This window comes from Oratosquilla oratoria, chromosome 9 (assembly GCF_046742065.1).
Source record: "Oratosquilla oratoria isolate Oo_2021 chromosome 9, ASM4674206v1, whole genome shotgun sequence".
NCBI lineage: Eukaryota > Metazoa > Arthropoda > Malacostraca > Stomatopoda > Squillidae > Oratosquilla > Oratosquilla oratoria.
The window spans coordinates 71,686,656-71,709,155 of NC_134785.1; the positions used below are offsets into that span (position 1 = coordinate 71,686,656).

Below are 22,500 nucleotides of genomic sequence, written 5' to 3' on the forward strand. Positions count from 1 at the left end.
CTAGAACATTCTATCCATACACACTGGGAGAGACCTTGCGGTTTAACCTCTAATTTGTTTGAAGTCCTTGGCATTCTTGAGGACTCAGAAGAACTGTGGGACGCCTTCAAACGTGAAACTATGAAAGCTGTCAAGGAGTGCGTTGGAGAGCATCCAAGGTCGAGATGTGGTGTGGCGTCGCAGGAGATACTGGAGAGAGATGGGCTGCGAAGCCAGAATGGCTGGAGATCTGGACTAATATTCAGAAACGGTGGAGTAGAGCTCTCATGAGTATGTATAGGGAGGTTTGCTAGGGGAATCGCTGAGGATATCGGGGGACGGTTTAATGAAAAGCATATTACAATTCATATTTTGTCGTTTGATGGACAGTCCTTCCTTATAAAGAAGAAAACAAAGATACATCACGATATTCTTCCAGCGATCTATGATTACGCATACGAGTAATTGGTACAGAATATCTTCTGGGACAAGTTAGGTGCCATTTTCGGTGCAGGAAGAGGTTTGAAACATCAGTTTATGGATTCGGAACCCTATTGTACGGTAGTACGATTCCTTATTGTTTGGAAAATACGACCATCAACTTTCTTATTGAAACTGTAAACAAGTACACGATCTCTACCACCACCAAGGCATCTCATCCAATTCCAAGCAACAATTTTGGCCACACGAGGCATCCATCTCAGAGGAATAACAAAGTTCAGGAGTAATTAATCTTGGCTGAGGCATGATGACGTCCTTTGCTTGCAAGATTCGAGATCAGATGGTTGGTCGGTTAGAGGAGACCCAGACCTGCCGAGACTCCATAAAGGAACCAAATGTTTTCGTGTCGATGATACCCTGGGAATCTAACCCTCTTTACATCACAGACACGTCGGGATAAACAGGATACGTGTAAATTAACAAATAGAACACGACTTCCAAAGTCAATAGCTTTTGTTTACTGATAACGATTTCTCTTTTGTTCTAGACCGAGGGGCCGTAAGTTTGGACACGATATCTATTGTGCAAACAATAGATTCTTTTAGCAGATGCCACTCCTTTCTCTCCTCACAGCGATGTCGTTTCGCGAATAACGCAAGAATCATTCGATGTTGCTAAAAAATTGTGATTCTAGAGCCCTTGACTTTATTTGCAGTAAGTACATTAAAAATAAAATACAAAAACTATTTTCTTAATTGTTTGTTTTTTAACAAACATAACAAATAACGCAGAAAAAATTATTATCGGATGTCGCTACTTCAGTCTGAGGGTGGCGGCATACAAGGGATTTCTCGCTAGCATGCTACTTGCTTTCGCTTCTTCGTTTAAATAGAAACGACTTCGTCGGTTACGATCTTTCTGTTTTTAAATTTCCAGACGTTAAATTACTCTTGCATCATATCATGAGAAGCTGAATGATGAACTAAGAGAAATTAAACCTAAACGTATGATAGACACATTGTTGAAAATTTCTTACGGAAGATTAGATTATCGTAATCGAAGTCGTTGCTACTCAAAGCAAGTAGCATGCTAGCCTAATGTGCCGCCGCCTTGACAGTCGAGAGTTAAAGGTTTAGGAATCAATAAGAATCGAGAAATAAGAGAATTATCATAGTAAATGTCTGCAATCGTTTTCGACGTAAAGATCTTTACAAGTGTTTGACGTCTAGTTGATCTTTTAAGACTTCATTTCATGCAATTTGAGACAATTGGATAAATTCCTAAGAACTCTTTTCACCAACAGATTGGCTAGTGACTAGAATAGACTTAGAATAGACTAGAATAGACTAGAATAGACTTAGTAACCATGTAGTAAGTTCTAAGAGAAGGTTAGATAACTTTATGGATGGGGATGGTATGTGATAAGGGACATGGAACTGCATAGTGTAGGCCTTATGGTCTCTTGTAGTCCCCTTCATTCTTATGTCCTTATGAACTTCAACCCATACCGTGTGTACCTTTTCGTTCCTGAAATAAATTATAATAATGATAAAGGAAAATATAAATTGGGAGAAATAGATCCTATAAATGATAATACTAGAATAGAATGAATAAATACGTAGAATATAGATCAAATGAAATTAAATAGAGTAGTAGAACCCATTTAAAACGGTAGTCTCATTTTAATCATATTCCCATTCCCAAGCATTCCGTCGGAAATTATGTGGATATAAAGGCATAGGAATGGGTATTCCTAGAACCATGTTCTAGGTTTCCATTCCCTCGCGCGTTTAATCTAGAAAATCTATAAGATATATCAAGATTTGCCTTTGAAGCATTAAGAAGAATAAGTATTGCAGTATTAAGAATCAAATACCCCCATACCTTACGATAAATCGTTATTAAAAGAGAGAGAGAGAGAGAGAGAGAGAGAGAGAGAGAGAGAGAGAGAGAGAGAGAGAGAGAGAGAGAGAGAGAGAGAGAGAGAGAGAGAGAGGAGAGAGAGAGACGGGGGAGAGAGAAGGAGAGAGAGAGAGACACAGAGAGAGAGAGAGAGAGAGAGAGAGAGAGAGAGAGAGAGAGAGAGAGAGAGAGAGAGAGAGAGAGAGGAGGGGGAGAGAGAAGATACGGGAGATAGAGAGAGGGGGGGAGAAAAAAGGTGAGAGAGAGAGAGAGAAGATACGGGAGATAGAGAGAGGGGGAGAGAAAAAAGGTGTGAGAGAGAGAGAGAGAGAGAGAGAGAGAGAGAGAGAGAGAGAGAGAGAGAGCAAGCAAGAGAGAGAGAGAGAGCAAGAGAGAGAGAGAGAGAGCAAGAGAGAGAGAGAGAGAGAGAGAGAGAGAGAGAGAGAGAGAGAGAGAGAGAGAGAGAGAGAGAGAGAGAGAGAGAGAGAGAGAAGCGAAGTGCATTGAATCGACTGATGATGAGCATAGTGCAACGTCAGAACGTGCCTTGCATCTGGGGGGCAATGTTTTGTTCGAAATGTCATGGCAAGGTCGTAAGTCAACTCTCTATTTACTTTTATGTGGTTTATTCTATTTTCTTTTACTTATATATGTATTTATTAATTCAATTGGTTTGTTAGTTATCTACGTATTTACTTATTCATTTATTCACCATTTACATTATTTACTTATTTATATATTTATTCTTTTATCTATCTATCTATCTATCTATCTATATATATATATATATATACATATATATATACATATATATATATATACATACATATATATATATATATATATATATATATATATATATACATATATATATACATATATATATATATATTCTTTTTTCCTTTTTAACTTTTTTATTTACAAATTCATGTATCTTTTCTTTATATGCTTATTTACTTATAGTAAAATGATAATGTTTTGATGTTCTCATTATCTTTACTCTAAAAGAAATACGTAATTATTTACTTTCGGGTAGTAATTAGTTTCATTTTTTAAGCATATCTGCTGTATCTAAGGAAATAACGCCCAATAACAAATCGTTGGAAACAAATAATGAAATTTATTAAGAAAAAGAAAAAAAAAATCACTACGTCTGTTGTCTGAGGCCACAGCAATTTTCTTATGCCTTAGGGATGATAACTAACCTACCCTAACCTAACCGAAACTAACGTTGGAATGTGTAAGAGAGAGACAGAGAGAGAGAGAGAGAGATGGGGGGGGGGGACGCCTAGGCAGAGGTGGTCTCGGTTTCTTGATGCAGTGGCCCAAGGAGGCAGCGCGTCACAATTTTTTTTTTTTTGTCGACAATTGTGCATTCGAATGAATAGAAACCGACTTTGTTTATAATATTTTAGACTTTCCTAATAACATCTTAATAACGTGTCCAAAATGTTTCATAATTGGTTTGTCTATCAATTAGACCCATATTGTACAAATAGAATAATGTTCAATGTATACGTCTCAAAAACGGGAAATGCAGCCAAAGTCATTTCTAGCCATTTGAATGTGGTTATCGACGACAACTTGCTGAGTGTGAAGTTGCTTTGTTGACGCCCTCCTTCAAGGATATATGTATCCTACTCACACAGGTTTCTTCCATATGCTTTTTCTTCTGCATTGACGGAACTCTTCATCAGTTTGCATTCATCGTTCAACAAATTCATTTTATAAAATAACACCATTCTTGATAAAAAATTATATTCCAGATTGAGAAAAATAAAGTAAAATTTATAGTGTCCTAGAAGTGAAACGAAATAATCTGTATCTAGATCTTAGTTCAAACTTTATGTAGTTTACAGCTGTTGTTGATTTCGGCCAGGGATTTTATTTTATTTTATTTTTTTTTCAAAACAAATATAATAGGACACCGTCCACGGAACATAAAACCAGGGGAGCGTATTACGTCTCCATCCCTGCGTCACAATGAATATATTGTAAAAAATATTGTGCATGTATATGAAAATCAGAAGCACTTATATCCACAAAGAAGTTTCGTTCAGAATTTAATTGAGGTATTATAACTTTTTTATACAATATCCACTTCAAATCGCATACCACCCACGTAGATGTCCTTTAGTTTAGGTTAACTTTAGAATATTATTAGGTTTTTATTTGAAATCTTTCGTTATCGGCTGAAAGAAACCTGCACAGCGAAGCTATAGCGATAATCCCATACCACACTCCTGGTCATATGGCCATTTCCCGAAGGTTGAGTGTGGTTTGAATTTTCCGCCAAAATCATCGGAAATTTAAAATTCCCGGCTCTGTGCAGGCATGCGCATTGTCGACCCCACCTCCCCCTCCCTATTCCCTCCCTTCTTACCCGGCTAGCTCGAGCCGGACGTCGCGTCACTTAGCATCGCGGAACCAGACGAGTCGGTCACTCCACAACCCACCTTCTTTTCATGCCGGTAAGTCTGGTTCCTGCTCGTGCTCGTGTGTTCTCGTAGGGAGCCCTACCTGTTCTCCTGCAGTTTTTCCCCTTCGGTGTTGTGTCCAGACACCTTTGGGACACCCCTTCTATGATTATCATTATTCTATTTTCAGACCAAACGCTTGTGTGTGGAATCCGGCTGCACAGCCAGGATCTCGTCAGACGGCCACCACGACCTCTGCTCCCGCCATGCCCCTTGTTTCTCACAAGCTGGCTTTAACCCCCTAGCCTGCGTTGTGTGCAAAGCGCGGGTTGAGGAGATTCGTGCTGCTCCTCCCAAAACCCGTTCCAAGCTAGCCGCCCTCGAACTTCTTCGGGAGGCATGGCGCAGAGCTCGGAAATTGAAATCCGCTGACGACCCCCCCCCTGGTGTGGGCGGATCCGGCGTTAGGCGTGGAATTGGGCCTCGTTCGCCCTCGCCATCCGTCTCCCTATGTCTCCGAGACTTCCGTTGGTGGACAACCTGGGCCTCTCGGAGTACAAGGGGACGAGTCTGATGTTACGGAGTATGGTGTCCCCGAGCGTCCTCAGGCCTCTCGGCAGCCCCATACATCCGAACCATCAAGGGTCCTTAAAACCCTTACGGCTTGCTTTGTCAAGCACCCCCACGAACTCGTCTTCCTCCCTAGTTCACTCACGTGAACCCGGCAGGAAATCTCGCTCGAAAAAGAGGTCTGCCTCACCGAGGTCCAGGACGCTCAGCTTGTCCCCACCCTCCACAGCCTCTCCCCCCAACTCACCCTCCCTTCCTCGCTCTCCTTTTCCTCGCCGTAAATCCCACAAGGGCAGGGAGCCGGGGGACGAAACGAGGGGAGAGGGAACTCTGGCTGCCCAAGTGGCTGCCCTCCTTCCGTCCCTGATAGGCCCCGTCCTTGAATCGGCCCTATCACATTATCCGGCCTTTCAGACCGCGCAAATCATAACGCACCCCTCTCCAGAGCAACCTCCTATTGAACCTACGGCTCTAGCCCCCCCTCCCACTCTCCCTCCTGGTCCTTCCCTCCGCCCCTCCGTGCCGGCGACAGGTATAGGACTAGAAGGCCCCTCTCAGGAGGAACCCCCCAATCAGACGTCCGTCGGGTTGGACGGGGTGGAGGACCACTACAGTTCTTCTTTACCTTATCCTCCTACCATGACGGACTCTTGAGTTCACCCCTTCTCATGGTGTGACCTTCCCCGGTCCTGGGAGTACTCGTTTGGAGAAGATCACAAGCTAGTGGCCTGGTCTCCCGACTACTCGCTACTGGAGGGCTGGAGGAGGAGAGATGACGTTATCCTAAAGTGGGCCAACGACGCGGAGGGGGCTAAGGTTCTATATAAGATTCGACCCCTCTCCGCCCCGGCCTCCACGCCCTCCAGGATTTCCACCTCTAACACTCTGGACGCATTAGGTGCTCTCCTGGAGAACCCTCGTTTAAACCCTGATGGGCATATGTTTGTCGACAGGTCGGGGGACTCACCGGCGGTAGCACTCTCCCCAAACGCCTGGTTCCCGCAGGAGAAAGGGGAGAAAGCCTTAGACATCCCTGCTCTCGAGCGGGCCCAAGACCAACCCAAGACGGTTCCTCCTCGACGGCATATCCCTTCATCATTCCCCGTCGTCCTGCCACCACCCTTCGCGCCGGAGGGCCTGCGCGATTGCTTGTGGCACTCGGGCAGGGACCCCGCCCTCCCCCAGCAACTTAGTGAACCGGAGGCTAAGTTGCTGACGACGGAGGCCTCGACCAGACAAGACCTTGCCTCTACCATCTCGACCGTCACGGCAATGGCGATGATGAGGAACTGGCTGACGACGCTCGCCACGAGCTTTGAGGACTTCCCGCGGGAAGAATTGAGGTGAGTGGGATATTTCAATCTATAGAGGGTCCAGACCTGTCCTGGCGAGAGACGCTCGGGTAGCGTCTTCACCCAGGACGGAGCCTCTTGACTAGCGCCCGAGGACGAGGTCGTTCGGAAACGACCTCGGCTTCGCATATGTTATACGTTCTACAATTGAGCGATGTGACTTTATTACACCCTCCGGGGATCGGGATCCTTCTCGCCCTACTAATTTGATTCGCGTGTTTTCTGTATGCAGAGACACCCTGGCGGCACTCTCTACCGTGGCAGAGGGTACAGCCAACATGGCGTCATCAGCCCTACCCCCAGCAGCGAGGGCCTTCACCGCGGCTCGTCTGGCAGCTCGTCAGTCTGCAGCGCGGTCGGCCCCGGAGATAGCTCGCCGGGGCGTGGTGAGAGCAGCTCCCCTTTCCCGTGGTCTGTTCGACCAGGAAGCGACAGACCGCGTCTTCGCTACGGTCCCGACCGTCATCCAGATCCAACAACCCTCCCAACCGGAGATTCCAGGACTTCCTTCGGAGACACGCGATAGTGACCATCTCCGCTAGCACAGTTCTGGACTTCCTGTCTTGGCTAGCTGACACCACCAACAGGGCACCGGAAGGCCGACCCGGGCCATGCCCCCCACGCCCACAACATCAGAGGCCTCGCGGCATCGCTGGCGTTTCTCCGCACCCACTCTGTGGAACGGGTGCAGGACCTCGGGGGCTGGGCATCAGCAACTTCCTTCAGGACACGGTATCTCTACCACTCGATCACCCCTGTCCCATGTGTCGCCATGGGAACGGCTCCACCCCTCTTCGCAAAAGAAGGGGGGGCAAAGGGCGACCGAGGGGTAGGGGAAGGCCCAGGAACCGCTGAGCAAGATACAATATTCTACATAGAATTTATGCACTATGTGAATTGTACAATATTATTTTTATAAAAAATAAATAAATAAATGAATATATATATATATATTGATATTGATATCGATATAAGTAAAAAAAAAAAAAAAAAAAACAGGTCGAAATGGACATGACTTCTCCTATTCAACTTAAGCTAATCTATAGTCATGATGGTCAAGAACTTTACCATGTTGAAATTAATTTCAACGCTCACTGTGACTCAGGTCGAAATGACCATGACTTTTCCTATTCAACTTGAGCTAATCTACAGTCATGATGGTCGAGAATTTTACCATGTTGAAATTAATTTCGACGCTCACCGTGACTCAGGTGGAAATGGACATGACTTTTCCTATTCAACTTGAGCTAATCTACAGTCATGATGGTCGAGAATTTTACCATGTTAAAATTGATTTCGACGCTCACTGTGACTTAGGTCGAAATGACCATGACTTTTCCTATTCAACTTAAGCTAATCTGTAGTCATGATGGTCAAGAATTTTACCATGTTAAACTAATTCAACGCCCACTGTGACTCAGGTCGACATGAACATGACTTTTCCTATTCAACTTAATTTAATCTACAGTCATGATGGTCGAGAATTTTACCATGTTAAAATTAATTTCGACGCTCACTGTGACTTAGGTCGAAATGACCATGACTTTTCCTATTCAACTTAAGCTAACCTGTAGTCATGATGGTCAAGAATTTTACCATGTTAAACTAATTCAACGCCCACTGTGACTCAGGTCGACATGAACATGACTTTTCCTATTCAACTTAATTTAATCTACAGTCATGATGGTCGAGAATTTTACCATGTTAAAATTAATTTCGACGCTCACTGTGACTTAGGTCGAAATGACCATGACTTTTCCTATTCAACTTAAGCTAATCTGTAGTCATGATGGTCAAGAATTTTACCATGTTAAACTAATTCAACGCCCACTGTGACTCAGGTCGACATGAACATGACTTTTTCTATTCAACTTAATTTAATCTACAGTCATGATGGTCGAGAATTTTACCATGTTAAAATTAATTTCGACGCTCACTGTGACTTAGGTCGAAATGACCATGACTTTTCCTATTCAACTTAAGCTAATCTGTAGTCATGATGGTCAAGAATTTTACCATGTTAAACTAATTCAACGCCCACTGTGACTCAGGTCAACATGAACATGACTTTTCCTATTCAACTTAATTTAATCTACAGTCATGATGGTCGAGAATTTTACCATGTTAAAATTAATTTCGACGCTCACTGTGACTTAGGTCGAAATGACCATGACTTTTCCTATTCAACTTAGGCTAATCTGTAGTCATGATGGTCAAGAATTTTACCATGTTAAACTAATTCAACGCCCACTGTGACTCAGGTCAACATGAACATGACTTTTCCTATTCAACTTAATTTAATCTACAGTCATGATGGTCGAGAATTTTACCATGTTAAAATTAATTTCGACGCTCACTGTGACTTAGGTCGAAATGAACATGACTTTTTCCTATTCAACTTAATTTAATCTACAGTCATGATGGTCCAGAATTTTACCATGTCAAAATTTATTTCAACGCTCACTGTGACTCAGTGATGTCACGGTATGATGACGTCATTGTGATAAATTGACGTCACCATGTAGTCCTATGACGTCAATTTGTGTCCCTGTGACGTCACGAGACGATCCTATGGCGCCATGATCAATCCGGTGACGTCACAGTACAATCACATGATGTCACTAGGTATTAAACATATAGAAGTCCGCTTGTGGGTGACGAGACGTCACAAATTGCCATAGCACACTATTGGATGAAGACGCTCGCCACGGGCTTCGAGAACTTCCCGCGGGAAGACTTGGGGTGAGTGGGATACATACCGAGGGTCCAGGCCCGTCTTCGTGGGAGACGCTCAGGGAACGTCTTCACCCAGGACGAAGCCTCTTGACTAACGCCCACGGACGAGGTCGCTCGGAAACGAACTTGGCCTCGCATACTCCCTTTCGGTTTCTCGCTTACCCCGAGGATCTTCACGAAACTAGTGAGAGTGGTAGGCGTACGTTGGACGGAAGCAAGCGTCTCCACACTCATGTTCCTAGACGGCTAGTGGATGCATTTGCCCACCGGGGAGGGTGCATCGGCCGACATCTCAATGGCTCTGAGTGTGTTGGCGGACGTGGAGTTCGGGGTGGACTGGGACGGGTCTGCCCTTGCTCCCACACAGACTTTATTGGCTCGGGATTGAGTGGGACACAGTCAGCGTCCTTCGGGTGCTCCCCTGCGCCAAAAGAGCGTGCTTCTCTCACACGTCCTCCCTCCTTCGGTGGCGGGGGGGGGGGGGGCCTCAACTTCGCGACCCCGGCCCTTCCACTGAGCCGCTTGGGGCGCCGACGGCTGGTACGGGAGGTCGACAGGAGCATACTGCTTCTCCCGCGTGACCTGCCCGGGCCGATACCCTCAGCACTCCACAGGTTGTTGCGTCCCTGGCTTCGGTCGGGGGCCCTACGCCGGTCGCTGGAGTTTCTCCGCACCCACTCTGTGGAGCGGGTGCGGGACCTAGGGACTGGACATCGACGACTCCCTTGGGGACACGGTGTCTCTACCACTCAGTCGCCCCTGTCCCATGTGTCGCCATGGAAACGGCTCCACCCCTCTCATCTCAAAAAAGTGGAGGGGGCAAAGGGCGACCGAGGAGTGGGGAGGGGCCAGGAACCGTTGAACAGGATACAAATTTCGTATGATTTACGCATTGTGTGAACAGTGCAATGTTGTGCATGTCACATTCTTCGGCGTGGGTACTTGACGTTTCTGTCTCCCCTCTACTGAGTGATAAAATGAATAAGTCTCCCATAGGAAAGACACACGTAATAACGGTTTGATTCAGGCTTCACCTCTCCTCCCACCTGTCCTCGTCTCATGCATAGCTTCGCTGTGCAGGTTTCTTTCAGCCGATAATATTTCTTTGTCGCGGCTCGTGCCGCTTAAATTCTTCTTATCGGCTTAAGAAACCTGCACAGATTTAGGGTCCCTCCCTCCTCCCACAGGCGAAGCCTTCATTTCTCATTGAAGTGACGCGACGTCCGGCTCGAGCTAGCCGGGTAAGAAGGGAGGGAATAGGGAGGGGGAGGTGGGGTCGACAATGCGCATGCCTGCACAGAGCCGGGAATTTTAAATTTCCGATGATTTTGGCGGAAAATTCAAACCACACTCAACCTTCGGGAAATGGCCATATGACCAGGAGTGTGGTATGGGATTATCGCTATAGCTTCGCTGTGCAGGTTTCTTAAGCCGATAAGAAGAATTTAAGCGGCACGAGCCGCGACAAAGAAATATTCTTGTATTCCATTACGCTTGAAATGTCTTTCATTGAATTGAGGGTAAATATCGATAGGCTGGAAAACGCTGCTGCAGTCGTATATGAACATCGCATGCACAAATCGGAGCTTATGCTAAAGTGTGTTTCAATTCACCAGTTGAACGTGACCGAGGCAAGGCGAGGAATAATCACCTTTGGCCGGCTCTTTGTGGGCTAAGGCGAGGCCGAGGCCGAAGTTCCACAACGGTGCATGAGTGTACACTCAGCCATGCACGCAAATTCAAACAAATTCAGGATCATTGTGTTATCATAACTTGGAGGCAATATTACACATAAACGCTTCTAGTGACAATATATATTTGGAACCTGTTAGCTTAATCAAAGAACACATGTCACTTGTTTTGCCTCTGAACTTTAGAACGTTGGCCACAAAGGAACTGGGAAACTGCCTGAAAATAACAAATCATAAACCCAGCCAGACAACAACAAACTATAAAAGTTGCTAGAATATTGATAAGGAATATATATACAATTTATAGAAATATCCAGGTCATTTCCTGGAAATAAACTTATATTTGAAGAATAACCGGACCGGACTAGATGCCACGGATACCTCTCGTCTATAAATTTTCAACTCCCTGCATCGATGTCAAATATTCAAGATAACCAAGAGGCTCCAATTCCTACCTAAGCATGATACCCAATATACTAATTCAAGAGACAGTAATACTGAATTCCTGCCATACTCACCAGTTTATGTACTCAATTTTTCCCCACAAACGCCAAGCAATTGTACGATAGTTTGGGCAGCAAGCGAGCCACTTTCGCTCAGACCACCTCGAGCCTCCCCTCTCTTCTCGTCGGCTCGAGCGCAAGAAGATTGCCGTCTTTACTTCATTTGCGAAACCATGCAAACTTATAACTTATCCTGATGAGATTATTAAACACAAAGACATTTGTTTGGATATTTTCCATAGATTAGTGTCTATCACCCTCGCGTAGTAGGCAGCTTACAAATCCATATATTGTCTTCAGGAATTGTATTCGTAGTTCAGTTTAGTCACGACCACTGGAACGAAGCTTCCCGTAAGGCCTAAGCTGGTAACCCTGTTTGTCAATATGACCCCATTAAGCAAACCTTGCCTTATCGCAATAGGTAATCGATTGACTATATTATTTTTAGTGCACCCTTGAGTTAAACTCTAACATGACCACGTGAATAAAAATATTAATGGGCAAAGCTGACAGGGAGGTAACCGGAGTCTTTCAGTTCTGTCCACGGCGTAGCGTCTAATTATTCTGCAAATGGAGGAGGGTCAGTGAGTTTTCCTGTACCTAAGTCCCAACCATTATAATTGAAGGTATTATACATGGAGAGCAAAAACTGTTCCACTCTCTCTTCACCCAAGAAACTGTTGACCTGCTCACACCAGTGTGATTAAAGTAAAGGATACGTATTTGAAAGACGGAAGGGGTAATTGTGGTGCACGGCAATGAAGTTATGCTCATGACCCAGTCTATACGTCTCCTTAAAACTTTGCCTTAAATTCATCTATGTTATTGGTTATACTATTTCCAATTTGTTCCAGAAATTGAGAAATCCATGTGGACAGCTATGCTTCTTAACATAGTCTAAGCAAAGCATTATTTTATTTTTCGCTGTGCCCGTTTCATTCTATACTAACAGATCCTCTCTGTCTCTCTGTTCCTTTTTCCGTTATGAAAGTAACTATATTCTTTCCTTAATTTCTCTCACAATTGTGCTTCCAACCAGATCACTGCCTTCTCCCATGAAAGCATTTGCATTCTGAACTCTTGCAATCCTTTTTTGGGGCACCGTTACATAGTTCAACACCTCAACTACCCTCCCAACCTGTCCCATGCATACGTAAACCTATTTTTTTCTTAATGTATGATCAATGTCACAATTTCCTGTTTTATACATTTCTCTCACATGTTCTCTCTGCTATAGTTCTTTCCTACTACATCTATTGGCGCACTCCCTGCTCTAGCATTAAGATCCTCTGCACCACTAACATTTACAAAAGATTACGAAGGAGGAGCATGCCGACGAGAGACCTTTTGGTTCATAACTAGGTCGGATGCGAAAAAATTATAATGATAAATAAATAAATAAACAAATGAAATCATGATAGCATAAATTATAATAAACAAAATAAATAAATGCACCGGTATAGTTAAATCATAAAAAAACAGGAAAATAGTAAATAATAATAAATTGACATAAGAATAATAAATGAAAATCAAGCAAATAATAATAAACAAACAGACAAATAATAACAAACAAACTAACATAAAATAAATGACAGGGATTACAGCATCTTAGGTGTTTATCTAAACGAATCTTAAAGCTTCGAATTTAACTATATTGCACTGCCCGTGCATAAAGTTTATTCCTTTCACTAACTACACGGTTGGGGAAGTTGTTTCTACCTACTAAATTAAATCTATTTCTTGACAGTTTGGGACCATTATTTCTTGTCGGATTCTCATTCAGTGTGAAAAAAATTGTCACTTTTGATGTCAAGCCCCTTTACAACTATATCATGTCACCTTCGAGTCTACGCTTTTTATTTTATTTTTTTTTCTTTATAGGGAAAACAGAGTCATATGTTTTAGTCGATTTTCGTATGATTTATTTTTTATATTTGGAATCAGTTGTGTGGCTCGCCGTTGTACTTTTTCCAGTCTGTCAATGTCTTTAATGAGATTCGGTAACCATACGGAAATAGCATATTCCACGTGTGGACGAACTAACGATTTATATAGCTTGTTAATGAGAGATGGACTTTTGAAGTCAAAAGATCGCGCAATCAGTCTTAGAATCTTATTTGCTTTCTCAGAGGCTTAAATACACTGCTTACATGATTTGAGGTCGTTACTGATAATTACGCCGAGATCCTTTTCACTATCCACTTTTGTTAACGAATTTCCAAATAACTTGTAATCGCACTTACTGTTATTTTTACATATGTGAAGAACCTTGCATTTGCTTGTATTAAATTTCATTAACCACTTTTCAGACCATTGCTGTAATTTATCAAAACCTTCTTGAATATCTAATTGGCTGAAGTGATTATTTGCCATTCCGCAGTGTTTTATCGTCAGCAAATTTGAAGATAAAAATTTTTAGTCCGTGATCTATATCATTTATATATACTATGAATAGAAGTGGCCCAAGAACGGAACCCTGAGGAACTCCACTCGTAACATTTTTTCATCTAGAAGTTTTTCCATTTAAAACAACTCTCTGTTTTCGATCATTCAACCAATTACTAGTCCAACTTAATAGACTACCACTTATTCCGTGGGAAGCTAATTCAGTAAGTAGTCTTTTGTAGTGTATGCTAGTTACTATTATTTCTATTAGCATTTTGTATACATGTAGGAAACGAAAAGTGGACGATTCAAAATATTTTTCTAAGTCTAGATATATTAAATCTATATTGTTTCTTTTGTCATAATTCGAGATAACTGTGTTACAGAATTCGAGTAAATTAGTCACGCAAGAACGTTTCCATCTGAAACCATGCTGGCTATCATTTATCAAGCAGTTACTTTCTAAATGATGTTCAATAGCATCTCTGATGATAGTTTCCATATATTTTCCTACGATTGAAGTCAAGCTTATAGGCCTGTAGTTATTTGGTTTCTTTTTGTCACCTATTTTGAATACTCGTATGGGAGTAACGTTAGCTAGCTTCTATTCTCTTGGGACATCTCCGGATATGATGGATTTCTTGAAAATCATTTCTAATGGAACAACAATCTCATTTTTAATTTCCTTTAAGATTCTTAGATGCCAACCGTCAGGCCCTGGTGTTTTATCAACTTTGAGTTTCTCTATACACCTTTTAATTTTTTTCTTTTGTTATATTTACGTTAGGCTTTTCACAGGTTTCAGTATGGAGTTCACTTCTCCAGGAATCCTCAACACATTAATTTAAATTCTAATTACATTCCTCTTCCTCTCCTTCACTTTTTTCACTATTAGGTTCATATGCACCCACAAATACTCATAACTCCCAACACATTCTCACATTTTCCACATTATTCTTGATGGTAATTTTCTCTACTTCAGTTACTTCCTTCCTCATCATTTAATAATGATGTCACTCCTTCCCTTTCTCGCCTTCTTACTATTAATCTTCCACCTACCACGCTCCTAAACTTATACTCACCTTTCCCTTTCAGTTTTGTTTTACTCAACGCCAACACATCCGTCTTTCTTTCCATAAATTTACGACCAATCTCTTTTGCCCTCATCGGTACTACATCCACACACATTTAGTGACTCATATTAGGGACCTGGTTGGAGTCTTCCAAGACCTTCTGATGTCTTCGCTTTTCACAGGAAAAAAAATAGGGATCCTTAGCGCCCTCACTCCTATTAATTCGCTCTCTATGACATACAAAGGACATGATTGCAGCATTCTTTTTCCGCCACCTTCTTTAGCAGGGAAGCCAATAGGTCACAACAAGTATGAAAGTGGCAATTGCCAACAAGTCTATCGAAATAAACGCATGAATGTGAGGACGGAGCCTTAATTAGTTCGACTTTTCGCTTGTTTCAGCTTTTTCAAGTACAGAGTCGCAATACACATGACTGAGACTATATAAGAACTGGGAGAACGGGAGGTGGAGGGAGAGAGGAGGAGAGGGAGTCACTGAATATTAGGAAAGGGAAGGTGAAGCAAATGTCTGGGAACAAGACACCTTCTTAACCTTTCCTAATATTCAGTGACCCCCTCCCCTGCTCCCTCCCTCCCTCCCCCCACTGTTCCCCCAGTTCTTCTTATTTAATCTCAGTCATGTGAAAAAGCTGTAATAACAAGCGAAACGTCCTACTAATTACAGGTTCCGTCCTCACTTGCGGTGTTAATTTCGAAAGTCACAATGACCCATGCTCAAAAAGATGACAAAGCTTCTGACTGGAAGTGCTATCTGGGAAATGAGTGAATTCACCTTTGCTCTGCATACTTGGACTTTTAGGGCACGTAGCAGCAGCCAGTAGCCAACCCTTGCACGTGTCCCTTCCGTTGCACTTATCATTTCACTCTGGCTACCATCTTATTCAACTGAACCATGATCCTTCGGTAAAGAAGGCTAAAATATCCGCAAATCATAGTGTTCCTTATTGAATCCATCGAGAGGTGTTTCAATAAGTTTATTCTGGCTAACGCCAACTTATCTGATTCAGCTGGAAGAACTATCCACTCCTGAAAGCTGAAGTGAATCCCTCATACTTGTTCAATCCGCAGGAAATAACGTTCCTGTTCTGTTGGCACGTTCGACTCTATTTTATCTATTTTATGCGAACCATGCTCGTCGGTTTGACCCACCTAATTTTGCCTCTGAACTCTTCCTTATTTGCACTTTGTAAACAAGCCTCCATCTCCCATTTTCTCTTTCATTGACGTTAGGTTCAGGGTCGCGAGATTCTTCTTGTAATACGTGTAAGCCGACCAGTCCCGGAATCTTTTCCCGCGTACGGTCTCCTCTCACTCCCCACCCTACCCCTCCACCTCGCCAACCGTCTCGACTAATCTGTTGCCAGGACATCCTTCCCCTCCCTTCCTTCCTCTTCCTCCCTCCCTCCCCCTCCCCCGCGTATGATTCACCAGTCTCAAGATCATGTGTTGGACTTGTGATCGACAATTTTGATCTCGTGTGGCAGCTTAAAAGGGCTGCAGTGAAACCCCTAAGGACCAGGGTTACGTGGCTTTTTTTAATTGGAGGTTGATCTTCACTTGAAGAGAAATTCTTTTTGATATACTCCATTTGAATACCAACATACATACATACATACATACATACATACATACAACATATACATATATATATATATATATATATATATATATATATATATATATATATATATATATATATATTGTAGTGTGCTCTTTTATTCTTCAAGTGTCCAACCGCTTGATGTCCCGAACAGCCCACATTTAATCTATTTATTGATCCCACTCTGAATCAAGTGTAATATTCTCTTCGTCTCAGTTGTGATGTGGTTCGTGCGACGATTTTTCCCTGAGTTAAATTAAATTATTTCTCACAAGCACAAATATCGCACGGAACCACTTATTATGCGCTCCTTTTCGGTACGCATTGCGCCGGTCGTGGTTAGGTCGTCCTATGTCTCCACTGTTTGGTCCCTCTGCCTGTGGAATCAGTCAGGCATAAACTGAGATACTTTTGTATTTCCTCTTCTTAAAACCACATCAACCTGTAAATATCGTAAGACTCGTAACACACTCAGGGAGAGAGAGGGAGGGAGGAACGGGGGGGAGGGAGGGAGGGATGGGGGGTAGAGGAAGGGAAAGACGAGGTGGGGGTTACAAACGTCACCTGATAGTTCCTGAGGTACTCCAAGTAAAGTGCGCAGTACATAAGCTCATTTCCTGACTTCATGCACGCACACTATAATATTTACTTTGTGTTCATAAATTTTATTTTCAAGAAAGTTCTAGAGCCAGATTTCAGTGTCACATGTGTACATTTTTAAACGTTCACTAAAAACTCTTTCAAGGTAGGCAGGACTAAAAAAGTCTTATTGTGAAGTATGGTAAGGTAAAAGAAAACGGTAGAAGATATGTCGACAATATACGACTGGAGCGTGTCTGTGTCCCTTGGAAAAAACGACGTGACATCTTGATCACTGTAGGGTTAATTTGCTTTTTAAATCAAATATCTACAGCTTCATAGCTGTGCGTGTGAGATGTACAACAACTCTGGAAGTCAGCCAAAAATTCGAGAGATTTGGTGAATATATCATAGTGTTACTCAAATTCAAAGTCGCATTAAAGAATGATATAACAATTTACCAAGCAAAAAAGGGTTAATTGTTGAATGTAGCAATATACTACATCAGTGGATGGGTAACTGTTCACAAGCCAGTTTTGCAACTTGCAATGTGTGCATGAATATGTGTATGAAAGTATTAAACTTAATGTAACGGAAAAACTACTTGTAGTCTTACTCATTCTTGTTTCGCCCCCCCCAAAAAAACAACAACAGATAAATAAATAAGATAAATGAATACGCAAAAAAAAAAAAAAAATAGTCCAGTAAATAAGAATATACAAACAAATAAATTAATTAATTTTTATATAAATTCAGTTAGGATTGTTACATTAGCTTAGGTTCAGGCTAAATTTCATTATAAACATTAACATAATTTTTAAAATAATTTTCACAATATAACCACAAATAGCCTTTCCACCTTGCATCCTTAATAGCTTTCGCACAAAAATAGATCATTAAATACAAAAAATAAAATGAAATAAGATGAAAGTAAAATAGAATAAGATGAAATAGAATTGGACAGAATAGAACGAAATAAATAATATGAAAACTCGCACAAACCCTATACGGATTGTTACCTGAGCTCTGATTGGTCAGAATCATCCCGCGGTTTAGTGGCTCGCAATTTTTGGCGTCAAGCCAACGGACTCTTGTAACGACCTGTGGTCGAAGACTTCTTTTATTAATTCGTGTTTCGCATATGTTGCCATATGATTTTATTCAGCTTAAGGCCTTTTAGATTATTTGATTTTTTTCAGTGGAAAGGATTTGGTAATAAATGATGAAAATGAAAATTGAGAGAAAGGAAAACAAGGAAAATAAGGAGAAGAAAAACATAAGAACAAGGAGGAGGAGGAGAAGAAGAAGAACAACAATAACAATATGAAGAAGAAGAAATAAATAAGAAGAATAAAAAGAAGAGGAAGAAGAAAAATAAAAAGAAGAGTGAGAAGAAAAAGAAAAAGATAATGATAAAAAGATGATAATGATAAAAGATGATGATGATAAAAAAGAAAAAGAAGATAATAATAATGAAAAAGAAGAAGATGATGAAGATGATCATGAATAAGAAAAGGATGATGACAATAAAGAAGAAATAAGAAAAAGAAAAAAGAGGAAGGTGATGATGAACAAGAAGAAAAGGGTGATGAAAAAGATAATGAAATAGAAGAGAAAGTAGATGAAAAAGAAGAGTAATAATAATAATAATGGTAATAATTATAATAATAATAATAATAATAATAACATTAATAATATTAATGATAATAATAATGGTAATAATTATAATAATAATAATAATAATAATAACATTAATAATATTAATGATAATATAAATAATAATTCAAATAATAATAATAATAATAACGATAATGATAATTATAATAGTATTAACAATTACAATAATATAATAATAATAATAATAATAATAACAATAATAATAATAATGATAATAATAATAACAATAATAATAATATAATAATAATAATAATAATAATAACAATAATAATAATAATGATAATAATAATAACAATAATAATAATAATAATAATAAGAAGAAGAAGAAGAAGATATGATCATGAAGAAGAACACAAGGAAAATAAGAAGAAAAAAGAAGATTCATGCATGTAGGCAATTCCACCAAGTCGGTCTGTCTGGTAGATCGGTAGACCGGTTACGTTCTCACTTCTATAGCGACTTCGAGGGGGTACAAGTCACGTGGCCGGGCACGACACGACTCCGGTCATCACACCTGGACTTACTGGTGTGGGTATGTGCAACACTAACTCTTTTTTTTTTTTTTTTTTTTTTTGTCACCTGTCACAGGGGCGCGTACTCTGACATCCTGGTATGGCAGGGCACGATGCAGATTGCCCTGACCTAGTAAGATACTCCATATTGTTATCGTCCTTGTAATAAACAGATACATTGCTCACCTCGTAATGAATGTCCTGAATGACATATGCAGGGCCTTGCGTCCAGCCAAGGTACATGACACGCATTTTCTAAGATGAGATGACACAGCGTTTGGCTGTGTCACATTAGAGTGGTCTGACACAACGATGACACGTAGGCTGTGTGTAACACAATCATTACGTTGGCGTAGTTTACGGTGAAGTGGATTTCTCATTAAAACTAACAATGGACGATTAAAAAATAAAAAATTAACGATTCCGACACGAGTTCCGATGCTGCTCTAAACTTCAGATTCTGATAAATGATTAAAAAGGGTGTTTTGTCAATATAGTGTTTGTTTCCCAACCAACTGCAGGATCTAGAAATAACTGTGAACAATAATAATCATTGCAGGTATCTGAATAATCGGGACTCGAATAGGAATTATTAGATATTTTTCTATCGTCCCATCGCTAATCAAAATGCCACCAAAATGAAGGTTTTAAGCAACATGACACTACGTTTGTGTCATGTCATGTCACGTTGTGTCGTGAAATCTGACACAGAAGACATGGAAGGAGACCCATTCATCTGACACACTTCAGTTATGACACAGATTACGTGGTACGGCTCACAGTGAAAGTGACACAGAATGACATCTGACACGAAGAATCACGTCGGAGATGACCCGTAATATGACACAAAAATCCCTTATGCAACAAGAGACGTAATGGTATGATACAGTAAACAAATTAACCTTTTAGTAAATAAGTATATTTAGATATTTCTTTACCAATTGTTACGTTATTATATCTACAAAAGGATTAAAGTTGTATCGACCTAAACCTCTCTAGTTAAGTAAAGCGTTTTATTTTATTTATTCAATTATTTATCTTATCTATTCAGTTATATATATATTTATATATTCATCTATTTACTTAACAATTTACGTATTTATTTATCTATGTACTTATCTATATATTTATCTATTACATATTTGTTTGTAAGTTAATTAACTTATCTATTTATTCATTTATTATAGATATATCTATTTATCTATTTATCATATACTTATCTATTCTGTATTAATTTCTATTCATCTATTTACCTTATCAGTTTATCTATTTTACAAATCGAAACGTAACTTCATCCAGTTATGAAAACAATACCAAATGCAATTGTCCTTGACATAAAAGAGCTACGCTGCTATGTGCTTCTTTATCAAAGACTTTTTAAAGATTTTTAAGACTAAGACTTACTGACTTGTAAGACTTAAAAACTTTTCCACACCGCAGCAAAGCAATCACGGAACAGATTGTTTGAAAGTGATTCCTTCGCGCAGTGTGACGTGGTACACAATAATTCTTAGGTGACTCACGTGCCAAATATGAACACGAACACATATAACCCCCCTCCCTCTCCCCCCTTCTCTTCGCCACGATCTCCCTCCCCACCTCTCCATAGGCTTTCAACCGTGTTTGTGCTTTTGTAACGATTAAAAGTACTTTTTGGTTATACATTCACATGTCCAATTATCAGTGCATTCCGAATGAGCCAACACATATACGTGTATGCACAGTATGCATACACCAAATGTGCAAATGTGTGTATGTGTGGGTATTTACCTAATTGTAGTATACGGGAAAATAGCAAAGCTTGATCCCCGTTTTCTGTTCTCCAATTTGTCCTACTTAGCCTCAGGTACACGTATAGTTCCAAGTTAATCTATATCCTTGATTTCCAATTATCATATCTAGATTTGAATTTCTATATTGTTCCAGCTTGGGCTAAATATGTGAGTGTCTGTGTGTGTGTACGTGTGTGTGTGTACGTGTGTGTGTGTGTGTGCATGATGAAGGAAGATCTTATTAATTTTGCACAAGGACGAAAATCGTTGGGAATAAACTTGGGCCAAGACTCAGTGTCTTCTTTCATCCACTCTCACATATTTGTCACTGTGTACACACACACACACGCATACACACACACACACACACACACACACACACACACACACACGCGCGCGCGCGCGCAAAGATGATATGCGATCAATATTCTAAGTACTTTGGTGAAACCCTTATGGACTTGAGCTACGTAGTATTTTAATATCATCATAGAATATCAATTAATTATACATATATATATATATATATATATATATATATCTATATATCTATATATATATATACATATGTATATACATACATATATCTATACATATATATATATATATATATATATATATATATAATATATATATACATACATACATACACACACACACATACACACACACACACACACACACACACACACACACACACACACACATACACACACACACACACACACACACACACACACACACACACACACACACACACACACACATATATATATATATATATATATGTATATATATATATATATATATATATATATATATATATATGTTGGTACATTGTGACAAGTTGATGAAGGTGGAAAAAGAAGTCACGGGTCTAGTTCCGAGGTCGTGAGTTTATTCCTGACCGGTTTCGCTCTATGCTTTCTGAAGAAGTATATATATATATATATATATATATATATATATATATATATATATATGTGTGTGTGTGTGTGTGTGTGTGTGTGTGTGTGTGTGTGTGTGTGTGTGTGAGTGTTATACATATATGTGCGTACACACACGCACACACACACACACACACACACACACACACACACACACACACACACACACACACACACACACACACACACACACACACACATATGTATAAATATATTTATATATATATATATATATATATATATATGTACATATACATACATAATACTAAATTAGCTTCACACGGAATAAGTGGTAGCCTATTAAGTTGGGCTAGTAATTGGTTGAACGATCGAGAACAGAGAGTTG

At 40.5% G+C, this 22,500-nt stretch overlaps 2 protein-coding genes across 2 annotated transcripts in view; one reads left to right on the forward strand and one right to left on the reverse strand.

Annotated features, from left to right (window-relative positions):
• LOC143028568 (zinc finger CCHC-type and RNA-binding motif-containing protein 1-like) overlaps positions 1–22,500 on the reverse strand; it is a 478,714-nt gene that overhangs the window by 246,084 nt on the left and 210,130 nt on the right. The window lies entirely within an intron of this gene.
• Positions 4,533–5,355, forward strand: LOC143027949 (uncharacterized). The gene is made up of 2 exons (XM_076189594.1): positions 4,533–4,793; positions 4,930–5,355. Exons 1-2 carry the CDS (start codon positions 4,788–4,790, stop codon positions 5,311–5,313), a joined length of 390 nt encoding a protein of 129 aa, XP_076045709.1. The 5' UTR covers positions 4,533–4,787; the 3' UTR covers positions 5,314–5,355.